Raw genomic sequence first — 21,249 nt, 5'->3', positions numbered from 1 at the left:
GGTGCCACCAGCCCCTTGTGTCCCCCTCTTTCCCCGTATCCCCCCTGTCCCCGTGTCCCCCCCCTGTACCCACGTCCACCCCGTGCCCATGTCCCCCCCGTCCTCACCCCGTGTCCCCCCCCAGACGTGGACGAGTGCCAGCGCGGGGATGTGTGCCGGGGCGGCCGCTGCGCCAACACCGACGGCGCCTTCGAGTGCCACTGCCCCGCCGGCTTCCGCACCGACGCCGAGCGGGCCCAGTGCCACGGTGAGGGGCTGGGGGGTTGGGGGGGGGGGATTTTGGGTGCCCCCCACCCTGGGGCTGGCGGCGAGGGTGGCCCTGTCCCCGCAGATGTGGACGAGTGCCAGGAGCACGGGGCCGAGTTGTGTGGGGCTGAGCGCTGCGAGAACTTGCCCGGATCCTACCGCTGCGTGCCCGCCTGCCAGCACGGCTACCGGCCCCGGGACGGCGGGGGGTGTGAGGGTGAGCGGGGATTGGGATTGGGATTGGGATTGGGATTGGGATTGGGGTTGGGGTTGGGGTTGGGGTTGGGATAGGGATTGGGATTGGGATTGGGATTGGGATTGGGATTGGGGTTGGGGTTGGGGTTGGGGTTGGGATTGCGATTGGGATTGGGATTGGGATTGGGATTGGGGTTGGGGTTGGGGTTGGGGTTGGGGATGGAGATAGAGACCAATAGTGGATGGGTTTAGGGACTGGGATTGGGATGGGGATGGGAGGGGATGGGATTGGGGTGGGATTGGGATGGGGATGGGAGGGGATTGGGGTGGGGATGGGAGGGGATTGGGATGGGATTGGGATGGGATTGGGATGGGATGGGGATGGGGATGGGAGGAGATTGGGGTGGGGATGGGATGGGAATGGGGATGGGGATGGGGGCTTGGGGATTGGGATTGGGGATGGGGATGGGGATGGGGGTGGGGATTGGGATTGGGGTTGGGGTTGGGATTGGGGTGAGGATGGAGATAGAGACCGATAGTGGATGGGTTTAGGGACTGGGACTAGGATGGGGATGGGAGGGGATGGGATTGGGGTGGGATTGGGGTGGGGATGGGATGGGGATGGGAGGGGATGGGATTGGGGTGGGATTGGGATGGGGATGGGATGGGGATGGGATTGGGATTGGGGTGGGGATGGAAATGGAGACTAATAATGGATGAAAATAGGGACTGGGACTGGGACTGGGACTGGGACTGGGACTGGGACTGGGACTGGGACTGGGACTGGGACTGGGACTGGGACTGGGATGGGGATGGGGATGGGAGGGGATGGGATTGGGGTGAGATTGGGATGGGGATGGGAGGGGGATGGGAGGGGATTGGGGTGGGGATGGGATGGGTTGGGATGGGATGGGATGGGATGGGGATGGGATTGGGGTGGGGATGGAAATGGAGACTAATAATGGATGAAAATAGGGACTGGGACTGGGACTGGGACTGGGACTGAGACTGGGACTGGGACTGGGACTGGGACTGCGACTGCGACTGGGACTGAGACTGGGACTGAGACTGGGACTGCGACTGGGACTGGGACTGGGATGGAATGGGTTTGGAATGGGGATGGGGGTGGGATTGGAACAGGATTGGGATGGGGATGGAGATGGAGACCAATAATGGATGAAAATAGGGGGTGGGATTGGGATGGGATTGGGATGGGATTAGGGTGAGATTGGGATGGGGTTGGGGATGGGATGGGAATGGAGACAGGTCCAGGGACCAGAACGGGACGAGGATGGGGACTGGGACAGGGATGGGAACCCGCACACAGGGCTGTGATGCGCACGGGGCTCATCCTGCCCGGGGCCGTGGTCCCCATCATCCCCCACCCCACCTTGTCCCCCCCCCATGCTTGGGGTCCCCCCGGTGTCCCCGCAGATGTGGACGAGTGCCAGGAGCATGGGGCCGAGTTGTGTGGGGCCGAGCGCTGCGAGAACCTGCCCGGATCCTACCGCTGCGTGCCCCCCTGCCAGCCCGGCTACCGGCCCCGGGACGGCGGGGGGTGTGAGGGTACGGGGCCATGGGGACGGGGACAGGGCCATGGGGATGGGGATGGGGCCATGGGGACGGGGATGAGGCCATGGGGATGGGGACGGGGCCATGGGGATGGGGATGGGGCCATGGGGACGGGGATGAGGCCATGGGGATGGGGACGGGGCCATGGGGATGGGGATGGGGCCATGGGGACGGGGATGAGGCCATGGGGATGGGGACGGGGCCATGGGGACGGGGATGGGGCCATGGGGATGGGGATGGGGCCATGGGGATGGGGATGGGGCCATGGGAACGGGGATGGGGCCATGGGGATGGGGACAGGGCCATGGGGACGGGGACGGGGCCATGGGGACGGGGATGGGGCCATGGGGACGGGGATGGGGCCATGGGGACAGGGACTGGGGCACGGGGATGGGGATGGGGGTACGGAGAGGCTGAGGGGACCCTGCCCTAGGGGACAGCGGGGACACCACTATGGGGTTTAGGGGCAGGGGGATTTCTCCATGGGGTTAGGAGGGGGACGGACAGCAGGGGCCATGGCATGGGGGACATCAGGGACAAGCCAATGGGGCACAATAGGGATAAAGCTATGGGGGACATGGAAAAAACAACGGGGATGCTGGGGACAAGCCAATGGGGTCGAGGTGCAGGGGGACTTCTCTATGGGGTCAGGATGGGGATGGGCAGCAGGGGACATCAGGGACAACACCACGGGAGATAATGGGGACAAAACGATGGGGGACATTGGGGACAAGCCAATGGGGCCACTGGGGACAAGCCAATGGGGTCGAGGTGCAGGGGGGCTTCTCCATGGGGTCAGGATGGAGACGGAGAGCAGGGACCATCGGGGGACAGTGGGGACCCCCCCATGGGGCTGAGCTTTTGGGGGACGGCTCCACGCTCCCCCCCCCCAATGTCCCCACCGCCCCCTCCCCCCAAAAAAACGTCACCTCCCCGCTTGCAGACGAGGACGAGTGCGCCGAGGGGGGGTCCCGCTGCGGCCCCCACGCCGCCTGCCACAACCTCCCCGGCTCCTTCCAGTGCGCCTGCCACCAGGGCTACGAGGCCGCCCGGCACGGCCACCACTGCCAGGGTACGGGGACAGCGGGGACAGCAGGGGGGGGACACCCAGAGTGACACTGAGCCCCCCCGCCTTCGTGTTTCCCCCCCAGACGTGGACGAGTGCGCGACGCTGCCGGGGGTGTGCGGGGCGGCGCGCTGCGAGAACGTGGACGGCTCCTTCCTCTGCCTCTGCCCCGACGGGGGGCACGAGTTCCATCCGGTGACGGGGACATGCGGGGGACCCCCCCCAGCGACCCCACTCCTCCGGCCCCCCCCGGAGCCGTGGAAGCCCCCCCGGGCTTGGCGGCGTGCTTCAGCCCCGCCTGCGGGGTGCTGGCGCCCAACGTCAGCCGGCAGCAGTGCTGCTGCAGCGTGGGGGGCGCCTGGGGGGTCCGCTGCCCCCCCCCGAGGCCGTGCCCCACGCCTGGAACCGGTGGGGACATGGGGACGCTATGGGGGGGGGAGGGGATTGGGGATGGCGTGGGGTGGGAAGGGATTGGGGTGGGAGTGGGATTGGGGATGGGGATTGGGATTGGGGATGGGGATGGGGATGGGGATTGAGGATGGGATTGGGGATGGGATTGGGGATGGGATTGGGGATGGGATTGGGGATGGGGATGGGGATGGGATTGGGGATGGGATTGGGGATGGGATTGGGGATGGGGATGGGGATGGGATTGGGGATGGGATTGGGGATGGGATTGGGGATGGGGATGGGGATGGGATTGGGGATGGGATTGGGGATGGGGATGGGGATGGGATTGGGGATGGGATTGGGGATGGGATTGGGGATGGGGATGGGATTGGGGATGGGATTGGGGATGGGATTGGGGATGGGGATGGGGATGGGGATGGGATTGGGGATGGGGGATTGGGATTGGGGATGGGGGATTGGGATTGGGATTGGGGATGGGTTTGGGGATGGGGATGGGATTGGGGATGGGATTGGGGATGGGATTGGGGATGGGGATGGGGATGGGGGATTGGGATTGGGATTGGGGATGGGGATGGGGACGGGGATGGGGATGGGGATGGGGATGGGGATTGGGGATGGGGGATTGGGATTGGGATTGGGGATGGGGACGGGGATGGGGATGGGATTGGTGATGGGGATGGGGATGGGATTGGGGATGGGATTGGGGATGGGGATGGGGATGGGGATTGGGGATGGGGGATTGGGATTGGGATTGGGGATGGGGACAGGGATGGGGATGGGGATGGGGATTGGGACTGGGATGGGAAGGGATGGGGATAGGACTGGGATGGGATGGGATGGGATTGGGATTGGAGTGGAGTGGGATGGGATGCGATTTGGGATGGGATGGGATGGCGATGGGATTGGAGTTGCAATTGGGACTGGGATGGGATGGGATTGGGATGGAGATAGGATTAGGATTGGGATGGGATTGGGATAGGATTGGGGGGGTGGAGATGGAATTGGGATGGGGTTGGTGATGGGATTGAGATAGATTGGGATTGGGACTGGGATGGGATGGGGATGGGATGAGGATGGGACTGGGATTGGGGTGGGAAGGGATTGGGATGGGTTTGGGGTGGTGATGGGATTTGGGATGGGGATGGGGATGGGATTGTAAAGGGATTGGGATTGGGGTGGGTATTGCCAGGGATTAGGACTGGGATGGGATGGGATTGGGATCGAGGTGTGGATGGGGACAGGGATGGGCTGGGGATGGGGTCAGGATGGTGCCAAGGTGCAGGGGGGGTGACACCTCTGTCCCCCCCCCCAAGCCGAGCACCGAGCCCTCTGCCCCCACGGGACCGGCCAGACCACGGGGCCCCAGGGCTCAGCAGCAGGTCAGTGCGGCCGCGGGGGGGGCACAGCGATGGGGCCCCCCCATTTGGGGGTTCCCTCCGTTTAGGGACTCCCCCCCTACTCAGGGGCTCCCCCCTGTATTTAGCGGTTCCCCAATGTTGGGGATGCCCCCCCATTTTGGGGATGCCACCCCTGTTTTGGGGCTCCCCCATTTATGGGATGCCCCCCATTTTGGGGACTCACCCCCCCTAATTTGGGAATGGCCCCCATTTGGGGGACTCACCCCTCCCATTTTGGGGATGTCCCCATTTTTCAGGGTGCCCCCTCAATTTGGGGATGCCCCCCCTATTTTGTGGGGTTACGCCCCTCCCCTTTTGGGTGCATCCCGCCTATTTTGGGGCAATACCCCCCCTATTTTGGGGTTCCCCTCCTATATAGGGGCTCCCCCGTTTCGGGGGTGCCCCCCCCAATTCCGAGGACCCTCCCCCTGACGTCGCCCCCCCCCTTACCCCCTTACCCCCCAGATGTGGACGAGTGCCGGGTGTTCGCGCCGCAGCTGTGCCGGGGGGGGGTCTGCATCAACGCCGCCCCCGGCTTCAGCTGCTACTGCCCCAGCGGCTACTACTACGAGCAGGAGCACCTGCAGTGCGTGGGTGAGCACCCAGCACCCCCAGCACCCCCAGCACCCCCCCAGCACCCCCCCAGCACCCCCAGCACCCTGACCTCAGCACCCCCAGCACCCTACTTGTGCCCTGGGTGCACCCTGCCTGCACCCTGAGCACCCTACTTGCATCCTGAGCACCCTGAGCACCCTGCCTGCACCCTGAGAGCACCCTACTTGCACCCTGACTGCACCCTAAGAGCACCCTGTGCACCCCGAGCACCCTACTCGCACCTTGAGCACCCTGCCCTCAGCACCCTGAGCACCCTGCCAGCACCCCCAGCACCCCCAGCACCCCCAGCACCCTGACCTCAGCACCCTAATTGTGCCCTGAGTGCGCCCTACTTGCACCCTGCCTGCACCCTACTTGCACCCTGAGAGCACCCTGAGCACCCAGCCAGCACGCTGAGCTCCCTACCTGCACCCTGAGCACACAACCTGTACCCAGAAAGCACCCTAAGAGCACCCTGGCTGCACCCTGAGCACCCTCTTTGCACCCTGAGCACCCAACTTGTGCCCTGCCAGCACCCTACCTGCACCCTGAGCACCCTGCCTGCACCCAGCCAGCACCCTGAGCACCCAACTTGCATCCTGAGCACCCTGAGCGTGCCCTGTCTGCACCCTGAGCACCCAATTTATGCCCTGAGTGCGCTCTACCTGCACCCTGAGCACCCTACTTGCACCCCGCCAGCACCCTGAGCACCCTGCCTGCACCCAGCTCACACCCTGAGAGCACCCTGCCCACACCCTTCCAGCACCCTGCCAGCACCCTGAGCACCCTACTTGCACCCTGCCTGCACCCTGAGCACCCTGCCAGCACCCAGCCAGCACCCTGAGCACCCAACTTATGCCCTGAGTGCACCCTACTTGCACCCTGAGCACCCAACTTGTGCCCTGCCAGCACCCTGCCTGCACCCTGAGCACCCTAATTGTGCTCTGAGTGCACCCTGGCTGCACCCTGAGCACCCTCTTTGCACCCTGAGCACCCAACTTGTGCCCTGAGTGCGCTCTACCTGCACCCTGAGCACCCTACTTGCACCCTGACTGCACCCTGAGCACCCTGCCTGCACCCAGCTCACACCCTGAGCACCCTGCCCACACCCTTCCAGCACCCAGCCAGCACCCTGAGCACCCTGAGCGTGCCCTACCTGCACCCTGAGCACCCTAATTGTGCTCTGAGTGCACCCTCCCTGCACAATACCTGCACCCTGAGCACCCAACTTGTGCCCTGAGTGCACCCTCCCTGCACCCTCAGCACCCTGCCTGCACCCTGTCTGCACCCCGAGCACCCTACTCGCACCCCAAGCACCCTGCCCTCAGCCCCCCGAGCACCCTTCCAGCCCCCCGAGCCCCCTTCCAGCCCCCCCCCCCGTGCCCCCCACCCCCTTGCCGACCACCACCGCCCCCCCCCCAGATAACGACGAGTGCCAGGACGAGGACGCGGAGCCGTGCATCGGGGGCCGCTGCGTCAACACGGTGGGCTCCTACTTCTGCTCCTGCGCCCCCCCCCTGGTGCTGGACGGCTCCCAGCGCCGCTGCGTCACCAACGACACCCGCGCCATGGGTGAGGCCACCCCCTGTCACCCCCCCCGTGTCACCGTCACCCCCCCCGTGTCGCCCTGTCCCCACGTGTCCCCATATCCCTGCCCTATGTCCCCGTGGCCCCCCATCCCCGTGTCCCGGCACTGTCCCCTGATGCCCCCCCCGTGTCCCCATGTCCCACATCCTGATGTCCCACGTCACCGTGTCCCCACGTCCTGTGTCCCCATACCCCCATGGCGCTGTATCCCCCATGTCCCCAAATCCCCGTGTCCCCGTGTCCCCATGTCCCACGTCGCCTCCCCTTGTCCCACATCCCCCTGTCCCACGTCACCATATCCCCGTGTCCCCATGTCCCCATGTCCCACATCCCTTCATCCCAGTGTCCCCCATTGTCTCCCCACATCCCACATCACCTCCCCATGTCCCCACCTCACTGTGTCCCCATGTCCCCGTGTCCCCATGTCCCCATGTCCCCGTGTCCCCATGTCCCCGTGTCCCCGTGTCCCCATATCCCCACGTCCCCGTGTCCCCATGTCCCCATGTCACTGTGTCCACATGTCCCTGTGTCCCATATACCCACGTCCCCCGTTGCCTCCCCACGTCTCACGCTGCCTCTCCGTGTCCCCACACCCCCCGTCACCATATCCCCATGTCCCATGTCCCCATGTCCCTGTATCCCTGTGTCCCCGTGTCCCCATACCCCACGTCCCCATGTCCCACGTCCCTTTATCCCAGTGTCCCCTGTTGTCTCCCCACATCCCACGTCACCTCCCCATGTCCCCATGTCCCCGCATCTCACATCCCCATGTCCCCATGTCCCACATCCCCATGTCCCCGTGTCTCCATGTCCCCATGTCCCTGTGTCCCCATGTCCCCCGTTGCCTCCCCACGTCCCACGCCACCTCCCCATGTCTCCACGTCCCCCTGTCCCCATGTCCCCATGTCCCCTGTCCCCACATTACCATGTCCCCATGTCCCTGTGTCCCATATCCCCATGCCCCACGCCCCACATCCCCATGTCCCCATATCCCCCGCCGCCTCCCCGCCTCCCCACGCCCCCCGTCACCGTGTCCCCGTGTCCCCCCGTCCCCAGAGGAGGACCCGGCCGTGTGCTGGCAGGAGGTCGGCCCCGACCTGGTGTGCGGGCGCCCGCGGCTGGACCGGCAGGCGACCTACACCGAGTGCTGCTGCCTCTACGGCGAGGCCTGGGGCATGGACTGCGCCCTGTGCCCCGCGCGACACTCAGGTGCCACCGCCGTGTCCCCGATGGCCCCGTGTCCCCACATCCCCATGTCCCCGTGTCCCCTACGTCCCCATGTCCCCGTGTCCCCATGTCCCCACGTCCCTATGACCCCACAGCCACGTGGCCCCATAGCCTCATGTTGCCATGCACCCCTGTCCCCTACGGCCCCTTGTCCCCTTGTCCCCATGTCCCCATGTCCCTAAGGCCCTATAGCCTCACATCCCTGTGTCCCCATGTCCCCCCATGTCCCTGTCCCCCCCCCCATGCCCACGTCCCCATGCCCCCTCCCATGCCCACGACCCCCCCATCCCCTATACCCATGTCCCCATGTCCCCATGTCCCCAAGACCCCACACAGGGGGACCCCCACCCTGCCCCCCTCCTACCCCAGCAATAGGGACCCCCCCCAGACCCCCATAATGGGGACCCCATGGGCACCCCCCAGAGTGGGTCCCCCTTAGACACCCCCCCCATGATTGGGACCCCTTGGACCCCCCCCATAACAGGGACCTATTTGCCCCCCCCAATAATGGGAAACCCTCCCACCACCCCACAACGCCCCCCCCCTAATGGAGACCCCTTGGGCACCCCCCATATAACAGTGCCCCCCCCACCTCTTTACACCCCCCCCCTTAGCATCCCCAATTTTTAGGACCCCACCCCACAACCTGCCCCCCCCCCCATTTTTTTTTCTCCCCCCCCCCCCCCCCCCCCAGATGACTTCGAGTTCCTCTGCAACGTCCTGCGCCCCCCCGGCCCGGGGCTGGGCCCCCCCTACGAATACGGCCCCCCCCACTACGGGCTGCCCTACGGCCCCCTCCCCTTTGGGGGTCCGGGCCCCCGCCTGCCCCCCCCGGGGCTGCGCGCCGACTACGACCCCTATGGGCTGGGGGGGGGCTACGACCCCCGCGGGGACGCCCTTTACGCCGCCCCCCCCCGCTACGAGGACTTGGAGGATTTCGAGGGGTCCCGCCGGGGCCCCCCCCGCTCCTCCCGGCCCCGCAGCCCCCCCAGCGCCCCCCAGGACCCCCCCCCGTGGCTCTTCCAGCCCCATGGTGTGGCCGAGCGGCCGGGGCGAGCCAGCGAGGATGGTGAGTTTGGGGGGGGGCGGGATTGAGGGGTTTTGGGGGGGGATTTTGTTTTTTTTATGGGGAGGGGGCTGACGGGGACCCCCCCCCGCAGACCCCCGGGACGAGGCGCTGCCGCCGGAGCTGTGCGGGGTGCTGAGCGGCTGCGAGCATGGGCACTGCGTGCGGGTGCCCCAGGGCTTCACCTGCGCCTGCGACCCCGGCTACCGGCTGGACGCGGCACGCGTGGCCTGCGTGGGTGAGACACGGCCTAATCCCGGCCTAATCCGGCCTAATCCGGCCTAATCCGGCCTAGTCCCGGCCTAGTCCCGGCATAATCCCGGCCTGATTCCGGCATAATCCCGGCCTAATCCGGCCTAATCCGGCCTAGTCCCGGCATAATCCCGGCATAATGCGGCCTAATCCGGCCTAGTCCCGGCCTAATCCGGCCTAATCCGGCCTAGTCCCGGCATAAGTCTGCTGCCTCCCTGGGTCAAGTCTGCTGCCTCCCTGGGGCCAGGGTCAGGGACGTTGCCAGGAAGCTCCCCAACCTGGTACGCCCCTCAGACTATTATCCTCTTGTGATAGTCCAGGCAGGTAGTGATGACATTGATGACAGAAGCCTGAAGGCTATCAAAAGAGACTTTAGGGGGCTGGCACGGTTAGTGGACGGAGCAGGAGTGCAGGTAGTATTTTCGTCCATCCCTACGTTGACAGGGAGGGGTACGGAGAGGACAAGGAAAGCCCACCTGTTAAACACGTGGCTCCGGGGCTGGTGCCTACGCAGAAATCTTGGGTTTTTCGACCATGGAGCAGTTTACTCAGCACCTGGTCTGATGGCCGTAGACGGGTCCCTATCCTCTAGGGGAAAAAGGATCCTGGGCCAGGAGCTGGCGGGGCTCATTGATAGGGCTTTAAACTAGGTAAGAAGGGGGATGGGGTTGAAGCAAGGACTGTTAGGGCTGTGCCAGGGGGAGCAATGGCAAGGCCGGAGGATAAGGTAAAGGCCCAGCTGAAGTGCATCTACACCAATGCACGCAGCATGGGTAACAAACAGGAGGAGCTGGAAGCCATCGTGCAGCGGGCAGGCTACGACTTGGTTGCCATCACGGGGACGTGGTGGGACCAGTCTCATGACTGGAGTGCTGCGATGCCTGGCTATAGGCTCTTCAGAAGGGACAGGCAGCACAGAAGGGGTGGCGGTGTGGCTCTCTATATTAGAGAGTCTTTCGATGTTGTAGAACTCGAGGCTAGGAATGACAAGATCGAGTCCCTTTGGGTTAGGATCGGCAGGGACAACAAGGCTAGTGTCCTGGTCGGGGTCTGCTATAGACCGCCGAACCAGGATGAGGAGACGGATGAGGAGTTCTACAGGCAGCTGACAGAAGTTGCGAATTCGTCGGCGCTTGTACTCGTGGGGGACTTCAACTTCCCTGACATATCCTGGAAGCACAACACAGCCCAGAGGAAGCAGTCTAGGAGGTTTCTGGAGAAAGTGGAAGATAGCTTCCTGACGCAGCTGATTAGTGAACCTACCAGGGGTGGTGCCCTGCTAGACCTTCTCTTCACAAACAGAGAAGGTCTGGTGGAGGATGTGATTGTCGGGAACAGTCTTGGGCAGAGTGACCACGAAATGGTGGAGTTCACTATTCTTGGCGAGGCCAGGAAGGGAACCAGTAAAACCACTGTATTGGACTTTCGGAGGGCTGACTTTGGGCTGCTCAGGACACTAGTTGGTGGAGTCCCATGGGAGGCGGTTCTGAAGGGCAGAGGGGTCCAGGAAGGCTGGGTGCTCTTTAAGAGGCAAATCCTAATGGCGCAGGAGCGGTCTGTCCCCATGTGCCCAAAGATGAGCCAGCGGGGAAGAAGACCAGCCTGGCTCAACAGAGAATTGTGGCTTGAGCTTAGGAGGAAAAAGAGGGTTTATACTCTTTGGAAAATTGGGCAGGCCACTAAGGAGGACTATAAGGATGTAGCGAGGCTGTGCAGGGACAAGATTAGGAAGGCCAAAGCTCATCTGGAGCTCAATCTGGCTACTGCTGTTAAAGATAACAAAAAACGCTTTTATAAATACATCAACACAAAAAGGAGGACTAGGGAGAATCTCCATCCTTTACTGGATGCGGGGGGAAACTTAGTTACAAGAGATGAGGAAAAGGCGGAGGTGCTTAATGCCTTCTTTGCCTCAGTCTTTAGCGGCAATACCGGTTGCTCTCTGGATACCCAGTACCCAGAACTGGTGGAAGGGGACGGGGAGCAGGATGTGGCCCTCACCATCCACGAAGAACTGGTTGGTGACCTGCTACGGCACTTGGATGTCCACAAATCGATGGGGCCGGATGGGATCCACCCAAGGGTACTGAGAGAACTGGCAGAGGAGCTGGCCAAGCCCCTATCCATCATTTATCAGCAGTCCTGGCTATCGGGGGAGGTCCCAGCTGACTGGCGACTAGCAAATGTGACGCCCATCTACAAGAAGGGCCGGAGGGCAGACCCGGGGAACTACAGGCCGGTCAGTTTGACCTCAGTACCAGGGAAGCTCATGGAGCAGATCCTCTTGGGAGTCATCATGCGGCACTTGCAGGGCAAGCAGGCGATCAGGCCCAGCCAGCATGGGTTTATGGAAGGCAGGTCCTGCTTGACGAACCTGATCTCCTTCTACGACAAAGTGACGCGCTGGGTGGATGAGGGAAAGGCTGTGGATGTGGTCTACCTTGACTTCAGCAAGGCTTTTGACACCGTCTCCCACAGCATTCTCCTCAAGAAACTGGCTGCTCTTGGCTTGGACTGGCGCACGCTTCGTTGGGTGAGAAACTGGCTGGATAGCCGGGCCCAAAGAGTTGTGGTGAATGGAGCCAAGTCCAGTTGGAGGCCAGTCACTAGTGGCGTCCCCCAGGGCTCGGTGCTGGGGCCGGTCCTCTTTAACATCTTCATCAATGATCTGGATGACGGCATTGAGTGCACCCTCAGTAAGTTTGCAGATGACACCAAGCTAGGTGCGTGTGTCGATCTGCTCGAGGGTAGGAAGGCTCTGCAGGAGGATCTGGATAGGCTGCACCGATGGGCTGAGGTCAACTGTATGAAGTTCAACAAGGCCAAGTGCCGGGTCCTGCACCTGGGGCGCAATAACCTCAAGCAGAGCTACAGGCTGGGAGAGGAATGGTTGGAGAGCTGCCAGGCAGAGAAGGACCTGGGAGTGATGGTGGACAGTCGGCTGAATATGAGCCAGCAGTGTGCTCAGGAGGCCAAGAAGGCCAATGGCATCCTGGCTTGTATCAGAACCAGTGTGACCAGCAGGGCTAGGGAGGTGATCGTCCCCCTGTACTCGGCTCTGGTGAGGCCGCACCTCGAGTACTGTGTTCAGTTTTGGGCCCCTCGCTACAAGAAGGACATCGAGGTGCTTGAGCGGGTCCAAAGAAGGGCGACGAAGCTGGTGAGGGGCCTGGAGAGCAAGTCCTATGAGGAGCGGCTGAAGGAGCTGGGCTTGTTCAGCCTAGAGAAGAGGAGGCTCAGGGGTGACCTTATTGCTCTGTATAAGTACATTAAAGGAGGCTGTAGAGAGGTGGGGGTTGGCCTGTTCTCCCATGTGCCTGGTGACAGAACGAGGGGGAATGGGCTAAAGTTATGCCAGGGGAGTTTTAGGTTGGATGTTAGGAAGAATTTCTTTACTGAAAGGGTTGTGAGGCATTGGAACAGGCTGCCCAGGGAGGTGGTGGAGTCACCATCCCTGGAAGTCTTCAAAAGACGTTTAGATGTAGAGCTTAGGGATATGGTTTAGTGGGGACTGTTAGAGTTAGGTTAGAGGTTGGACTCGATGATCTTGAGGTCTCTTCCAACCTAGAAATTCTGTGATTCTGTGATTCTGTGATAATCCCGGCCTGATCCCGGCATAATCCCGGCATAATCCCGGCCTAATCCGGCCTAATCCGGCCTAGTCCCGGCATAATCCGGCCTAGTCCCGGCATAATCCCGGCCTAATCCGGCCTAATCCCGGCCTGATCCCGGAATAATCCCGGCCTGATCCCGTCCTAATTCCTTCATAATCCCGGCCTAGTCCCGGCCTAATCTGGCATAATCCAGGCCTAATCCCGGCCTGATCCCGGCCTGATCCCAGCCTAATCCTGGCCTAATCCCGGCCTGATTCCGGCCTGATTCCGGCCTGATCCCGGCATAATCCCAGCCTGTTCCCATCCCAATCCCATCCCATCCCAAACCCCAGTCCCAGCCCAAATCCCACCCCATCCCATCCCCAATCCCACTTTAATCCAACCCCCAATCCCACCCTAATCCAACCCCAAATCCTACCCCAATCCTACCCCAATCCTACCCCAAATCCCGATCCCATGCCCATTCCATACCCCCAATCCCAATCCCACCCCAATCCCATCCCCACCCCCCCCAATCCCATCTGCAACCCCTTCCCACCCCAGTCCGACCCCAAATCCAATCCCAATCCCACCCCAAATCCCAACTAAATCCCAATCCCGCCCCAAATCCCAACCAATCTCAGTCCCACCCCAAATCCCTTCCCATCCCAACACAAACCCATCCTAATCCCACCCCAATCCCATCCCAAATCTCACCTCAATCCCATCCGCAACCCCTCCCCACCCCAGTCTAACCCCAAATCCAATCCCAACCCCAATCCCACCCCAAATCCTACCCAATCCCAATCCAACCCCAATCCCACCCCAATCCCCCCTCAAATCCCCCCCAAATCCTCCCCAATCCTACCCCAATCCCCCCCCAAATCCCCCCCAATCCCAATCCCACCCCAATCCCATCCCAATCCCCCACAATCCCAATCCCCCCAAATCCCACCCCAATCCCATCCCCATCCCCCTCAATCCCACCCCAAAACCCACACAATCCCAATTCCACCCCACCCCAATCCCACCCCAATCCCATCCCAATCCCATCCCAATCCCCCTCAATCCCACCCCAATCCCCCCCAATCCCAATCCCACCCCAATCCCATCCCAATCCCCCACAATCCCAATCCCCCCCAAATCCCACCCCAATCCCATCCCCATCCCCCTCAATCCCACCCCAAAACCCACACAATCCCAATTCCACCCCACCCCAATCCCACCCCAATCCCATCCCAATCCCATCCCAATCCCCCTCAATCCCACCCCAATCCCCCCCAATCCCAATCCCACCCCAATCCCCCCCAACCCCCCCCAATCCCACCCCAAATCCCACCCCATTCCCCCCCCAATCTCCCCCAATCCCCCCAAAACCCCCCAATCCCACCCCAATCCCACCCCAAATCCCCCCCAACCCCCCTTAATCCCCCTCCCCGACCCCCCCTGACCCCCCCCCTTTTCCCCGCAGACCTCGACGAGTGCTCGGAGGCCGCCCTGTGCCGGGGGGGGCGCTGCCTCAACACCCCCGGCTCCTTCCGCTGCCTCTGCCCCCCCGGCTCTGTCCCGGCGCAGGGACCCCCCCGCTGCGTCCCCGCGCGCCCCCCGGCCTGAGCCCCCCCCTCCCCATCCCGGGGGGGGGGGCCCTGTATTTATTGTCTGTATATAACGGAGCTGGGGGGGGGGGGGGATGGAGAGACACTGGGGGGCACCGTCCGGCATCCCCCCCCCGCCCGCTGTGGGGTGAGGTGGGGGGGGGGCTCCTGGGGGTGCCCATGGGGGTGCCCGGCCCCCCGCTCCCTCCCCCCCCGTCCATGTGAGCCCCCCCTCACTTCCCCCCCAATTTTTACAGAATAAAGGTTTTCTATAAAATGAGCTGGGGGGGGGGGAGTTCTTTCATCCTAATAGGGTCGGGTGGGGGGGGGGCTGTGGTGTCACAGGGACTGGGACCCCAAATGGGACCCCCCCCTCATGAGTCTGGACCCCTCTACTTGGGACTGGGACCCCTCTATGGGTTTGGGACCCCCCCCAGTGGGACTGGGACCCCCCCCATGTATCTGCTCCCCCCCTCAATGTGTCTGCCCCCCCCAATGGGACTGGGAGCCCCCCATGTGTCTGGGACCCCTCCATGGGTTTGGGGACCCCCCCCAATGGGATCAGGATCCCCACCCCAATGGTGCTGTGACCCCCCCCCCATGGGTCTGTGACCCCCCAATGGGACCGGGAACCCCCCTATTGGACCTGGGACCCCCCCCATGTGTCTGGGACCCCCCCCCATGTGTCTGGGACCCCCCCCCCCATGCATCTGGGACCCCCAACCCCCCCCAGTGACCACAGCGAGCCCGTCGCGCTTCGAGCCCCCCGTTTATTGCCCCCCCTCGTCCAGCAGCCCCCCGTCCTCCTCGGGGGGGTCCAGGGGGGGGCGCAGCGCGGCGCTGACCCCGTGCAGCTCCAGCAGCTGCTGGAAGGCCGCCAGCAGCAGCAGCGCCGCCGTCACCCCCAGCAGCAGGTAGGCTGGGGGGGGGGGGACACAGCGGTCAGAGACCCCCACCCCCCCGTGGAGACCCCCACCCCATGGAGAGATCCCCATGGAGACCCCCCCCCAATGAAGACCCAATCCGCCATGGTGACCCCATCCATGAAGACCCCGCCACCATGAAGACCCCACCCCAATGGAGACCCAACCACCATGGAGACCCCAACCATGAAGACCCCAACCACCATAAAGACACCACCAGAAAGACCCCACCCCAATGGAGACCCCAACCACGGAGACCCCAACCATGGAGAACCCAACCACCATAGAGACCCCAACCATGAAGTCCCCCAACCACGAAGACCCCAACCACGAAGACCCCAACCATGAAGGCCCCACCCCAATGGAGACCGCGCCCCAGTGGAGACCCAACCACCATGGAGACCCCAACCATGGAGACCCAACCACCATAAAGACACCACCCCAATGGAGACCCCAACCACGAAGACCCCAACCACGAAGATCCCAACCATGAAGACCCCAACCATCTAAACCCCAACCATGGAGACCCCAACCATGAAGACCCCAACCATGAAGACCCCAACCATAAAGACCCCAACCATGAAGACCCCAACCACCATGGAGAACCCAACCATGAAGACCCCCAACCACGAAGATCCAACCACCATGAAGACCCCAACCATGAGGACCCCAACCACCTAAACCCCAACCATGGAGACACCAACCATGAAGACCCCAACCATGAAGACCCCACCACCATAAAGACCCCACCCCAATGAAGACCCCCCCCACCAAGAAGACCCCAACCACATAGCCCCAACCCCCACATAACCCCAACCCCAGATCCCCAAACCCCAACGCCCCCCACCCCAACACCCCCCTCTAACCCCCCGCCCCCGCTCACCGGCCAAGGCCACCCGGTAGAGGTGGCGCGGGGGCTGCCCCTCCGGTGCCCCCGCCGCGTCCCCCAGCCCCACGGTGGTGACGGCCATGCCGCAGAAGAAGACGGCGTCCAAGAAGCTCCCGGAGCCCCCCAGGGCCCACAGGGCGGCGGCAGGCAGCAGCACGAAGCCCCCCGCCACCGCCCCCGCCAGCAGCCCCAAATGGAGCCCGGCGGCCCCCCGGGGGCTCCAACCCCACCGCGTCCTCAGGTAGCGCCGGGGCCACCGGGTGACCGGCACCGAAAGCCACCGGGCCACCACCGCCAACGTCAACACCGTGAAGGGGACGCCCAGCGCCGCGTAGGCCAAGCAGAAGGCTTTGCCCCCCGGGGACAGGGGGGCCACGGGGCCGTAGCCTGGGGGGGGGGGGAAAATTTAGGGGGGGGACCCCCCCCGGTAAGTGAAAGGGGAGGGGGGACCCCTGGGGGTGGTGGGGGGAGGTTGGGGGCTTGGTGGTGATGGGGGTCCTGGGCGAACTGGGGGGCTCTGTGGGCTGGGGGGGTCCTGGTGGGGCTGGGGGGGGGCCTGGGGGTCCCAGTGCTAAAGGGGGTCCCAAAACCCATGGGGGTCCTGAGGTTCTCAGGGGGCTCGGTGCCTATGGGGGGCCATGGAGGGTCCTGGTGCCCACGGGGGTCCTGGTGTTCATGGGGGTCCCGGTGTTCTTGGGGGGGTCCCGGGGGGGCCTGGTGCTCAGAGGCGTCCTGGGGGAATTGGTGCTCATGGGGGTCCTGGGGTTCATGGGGGTCCCGGGGGTCTCAATGCCCTTGGGGGGGTCCTGGTGCCCATGGGGTTCTTTAGGAGGGTCCCAATTCGGAGGGGGGGTCCCGATTTGGGGGCGGGGGGGCTCCTTACCCACAGTGGTGAGCAGGGTGGTGGAGAAGAAGAAGGCGGAGGCCAGGTCCCACCGCGGGGTCCTGGAGGCGTTGAGGGTCCCGGGGGGGGTCCCGAGGGTCCGCGCCCCCCCCTCCAGCACCCAGAGCCCCAGGGTGCCCAGCAGCAGCAGCCCCCCCTGGGCCACCGTGTGGCCTTGGGGACGTGGTGGCCATGGGGACATGGTGGATATGGGGACATGGTCATCCTGGGGACATGGTGGCCACGGAGACATGGTGGCCATGGGGATGTGGTGGCCATGGGGACATGGTGGCCTTGGGGACAAGATGGCCGCCGTGGCCAGGAAATGGCCACGACACCTCAGGGACAGCCATAGGGCCACCACGGCCACCGTGTGGCCTTGGGGATGTGGTGGCCACGGAGATGTGGTGGCAACAGGGATGTGGTGGATCTGGGGACATGGTGGTCTTGGGGAAGTGGTAGCCCTGGGGACGTGGTGGCCTTGGGGACAAGATGGCCGCCGTGGCCAGGAAATGGCCACGACACCTCAGGGACAGCCCTAGGGCCACCACGGCCACCGTGCGGCCTTGGGGACGTGGTGGCCTTGGGGATAAGATGGCGCTGGGGACATGGTGGATATGGGGCCGTGGGGGCTATGGGGCCATGGGGGCTATGGGGACGTGGTGGCCCTGGGGACATGGTGGCCTTGGTGACGTCATGGCTTTGGTTGCCATCATGGCTTTGGTGACGTGGTGGCCTTGGTGACGTCATCACCTTGGTGGCACGGTGGCCTTGCTGACATCACACCCTTGCTGACGTCACGGCCCCGCGCGCCCGTCCCCATGGCAACCGCCACTTCCGGCCCCGCCCCGCCGCTCCGCCAACAGCTTCCTCCCGCGCTCCTCACGTGACCGGAAGCGGAAGCGCCATGGAGCCCCCGGGAGCGGCGGCGGGGCTCGGTGCGGACCCCCCGGCGCCCCCCCCCTCCCCCGACCCCCCCTCTCCTCTCCCCGCAGCCCCCAAGCGCCGCGGCCCGGGCCCGGCCCCTCCGCGGATGGCGGAGCCGCGGCCGCTCTTCGACGACACCAGCGGCGGGGCCGCCCCCCCCTCCCCCCCCCACGGCCCGGCCCGGGCCTACGGGGCCCCCCCGGCGGCCCCCCCGGCGTCCTCCGCATCCCGCCTGCCCCCCCCCGCCGCCGCCTTCCTGGCCGAGCCCGTGTCCAGCCTGGCCGCCGCCTACGGCAGCAGCTTGGCCAGCCAGGGCCGGGACATCGTGGACCGGAACGTGAGGAGCGGGATAAGGGGGGGTGGGGGGAGAATTGGGGGGGGTGGGGGGGGGCGGCGGGGGGCTGTGGGGGGCTATAGGGGGCTGCGGGGGGCTACAGGGGGCTATATGGGGCTAGGGGGGCTATAGGGGGCTCTAGGGTGCTATGGGGGGCTATTGGGGGCTACGGGGGGCTATGGGTGGCTACGGGGGGCTGTACTCGGCTCTGGTGAGGCCGCACCTCGAGTACTGTGTTCAGTTTTGGGTCCCTCGCTACAAGAAGGACATGGAGGTGCTTGAGCAGGTCCAGAGAAGGGCGACGAAGCTGGTGAGGGGCCTGGAGAACAAGTCCTACGAGGAGCGGCTGAGGGAGCTGGGCTTGTTCAGCCTGGAGAAGAGGAGGCTCAGGGGCGACCTTATCGCTCTCTACAGATACCTTAAAGGAGGCTGTAGTGAGGTGGGGGTTGGCCTGTTCTCCCACGTGCCTGATGACAGGATGAGGAGGAATGGGCTAAAGTTGCGCCAGGGGAGTTTTAGGTTGGATCTTAGGAAGAACTTCTTTACCGAAAGGGTTGTTAGACACTGGAACAGGCTGCCCAGGGAAGTGGTGGAGTCACCATCCCTGGAAGTCTTTAAAAGACGTTTAGATGTAGAGCTTAGGGATATGGTTTAGTGGGGACTGTTGGCGTTAGGTCAGAGGTTGGACTCGATGATCTTGAGGTCTCTTCCAACCTAGAAATTCTGTGATTCTGTGACTTATTGGCTCAGCTCTGGTCAGCAGAGGGGCCCTTAGCAAACATGGGGCAGCTTCCAGATCCTTCTCACAAAAGCCACTCCTATGGCCCCGTGCTACCAAAACCTTGCCAGGTAAAACCACTACAGGGAGGCGCATCTCATCTGGTGGTAGCAGGCCAGTGTCACATAGACCCTCCCATGATCAGCAAGCCCAAAGTTCTACCAGTTGCACCAGTCCCGAAGCTACGTGTTAATGTGATGAGTCTGCTTGTCAGCTGTTGAGGGATTTCTTGAAACAGCAAAAATCCCATGGCTTGCTGTAGCTGAGCAAACCAAGCTACCAGGGCAACTATGAGAAGTTCCCATGACAGTGTTCCCACATCGCCCAATTGAGGAACTCAGAAAAATATTGTTACCAGTAGCTGGCTTCAAGGACAAGGTCTATGTGACTGCTAATCACAAGGAGGTTGTTTTCTTGCAAGTGGGGTTGTTTTCTTGCAGTTGTTTGTCTGAGTGCTTTTGACCAATAACCTTGTGTGAAACACTGTCCACCCCTGTTAAGTTCTCTATAAAAGTTAGGCTATTCGGGCAATAAAATGGAGCATGATCTGACTCTACTGGTGTCTGTCGTGCTTTCGGCCGTGCTTCCTGCAACAGTCAGCATCGATCCCCCCTATCGGAAGGACAGAGGCAAACACAACCTGTGCCCCTGATCCTTTAAGTAGTCGCCCCAAAGCCCTAAAGCCCCTTTTTTTACTAGGCATTAGTAACAAAAACTTGAACAAGGTGGAGATAAATTAACTTGGCTACAGCATTAAAGATGAGCTTTGCGCAGTGGTCAATTGCTGGCTGGCTTGAGGCGCGTGGCTGAGGGTCTCTAATGAATTGTATGACTGATTCGGGCGCGTGGACAGCGCATGTGGTTACGGGGAAAGTATATGTAGCAGAGAAAAATGGCAATAAAGGCCTTCTGCTCAAGAGGCATCGGGAGACCGTGTCTTTCATCCCTTCAGGTCTGCCCCCTTCCAACTCAGGATATTGTATGATTCCAAGTGTGGAACCCAGCATTTGGCCTTGAATGCCACGCAGCTGGATGCGGCCCGTTGATCCAGCCTGTCCAGATCCCCTTGCCCAGCTTGGTGTCGCCCACGAACTTACAGCGCCCGGTGGGGCCCATCCAGCCCAGGCACGTGTCACATGGGACCCTTGGTGACCTCCCTTGGTGACACCCCAGGGGTCCGCCTTATATGACTGCAGCTGTGGCTCGGACCCTCAGCGTCGGTGCACGGCAGTGACGGACAGGGCAGGAGCACTGGGCCTTCGAGGAGTCCCCGAGCATAGCCCACGCCTGCCCGAAGGAGCCTCCGTTTTCTATTTGAGAACTCTCCCACTCCAGAGGCTCCTTCTGAATCTGATGAGGAGGGAGGCATGCCCCCCAGGCAGCCCAGGCTGGCCTGGCAGGAGACCTGGTCTTCTGAGGGCAGCAACCGGCCAGCAGAGGACAGCTTGCTGGCAGAGGACAGCACCCCGGTAGAGGACATTTTGCCGGCAGAGGACAGAAGCCCAGCAGAGGACAGCTTGCTGTCAAAGGGCAGCAGCCCGGTAGAGGACAGCAGCCTGGCAGAGGACAGGAGACCAGCAGAGGACAGCTTAGTGGTAGAGAACAGAGGTTTGACAGAGGACAGCAAGAAGGAGTTGCAGTTGCTGGATCCCAGTGAGTCGTGAGTCCTCTCTGTACCCCTCCCTGCCACTGTAGGGGTGGACAAAAACACCAC

At 63.2% G+C, this 21,249-nt stretch overlaps 2 protein-coding genes across 2 annotated transcripts in view; both read left to right on the top strand.

Annotated features, from left to right (window-relative positions):
- The window catches only part of LOC140000125 (latent-transforming growth factor beta-binding protein 4-like), a 56,412-nt gene extending 41,331 nt beyond the window's left edge, over positions 1-15,081 (top strand). Inside the window, 13 exon segments of the mRNA XM_072029884.1 lie at positions 125-247; positions 332-463; positions 1,876-2,007; positions 2,957-3,085; positions 3,165-3,307; positions 3,310-3,487; positions 4,804-4,869; positions 5,353-5,481; positions 6,904-7,053; positions 8,125-8,277; positions 8,990-9,364; positions 9,456-9,599; positions 14,678-15,081. Coding sequence (XP_071885985.1) covers positions 125-247; positions 332-463; positions 1,876-2,007; positions 2,957-3,085; positions 3,165-3,307; positions 3,310-3,487; positions 4,804-4,869; positions 5,353-5,481; positions 6,904-7,053; positions 8,125-8,277; positions 8,990-9,364; positions 9,456-9,599; positions 14,678-14,820 — 1,997 coding nt within the window. The 3' untranslated portion in view covers positions 14,821-15,081.
- A 2,252-nt stretch (positions 15,082-17,333) lies between these two features.
- The window catches only part of LOC113840551 (latent-transforming growth factor beta-binding protein 4-like), a 56,376-nt gene continuing 52,460 nt past the window's right edge, over positions 17,334-21,249 (top strand). The window contains 2 exon segments of the mRNA XM_072029885.1: positions 17,334-18,434; positions 18,492-18,760. Of these exon segments, the coding sequence (XP_071885986.1) occupies positions 18,404-18,434; positions 18,492-18,760 (300 nt within the window). The 5' untranslated portion in view covers positions 17,334-18,403.

This window comes from Anas platyrhynchos, chromosome 33 (genome assembly GCF_047663525.1).
Source record: "Anas platyrhynchos isolate ZD024472 breed Pekin duck chromosome 33, IASCAAS_PekinDuck_T2T, whole genome shotgun sequence".
Lineage (NCBI taxonomy): Eukaryota > Metazoa > Chordata > Aves > Anseriformes > Anatidae > Anas > Anas platyrhynchos.
The sequence above is the reverse complement of the archived record's forward strand: the minus strand, read 5'-3'. Positions and strand labels throughout refer to the sequence as shown.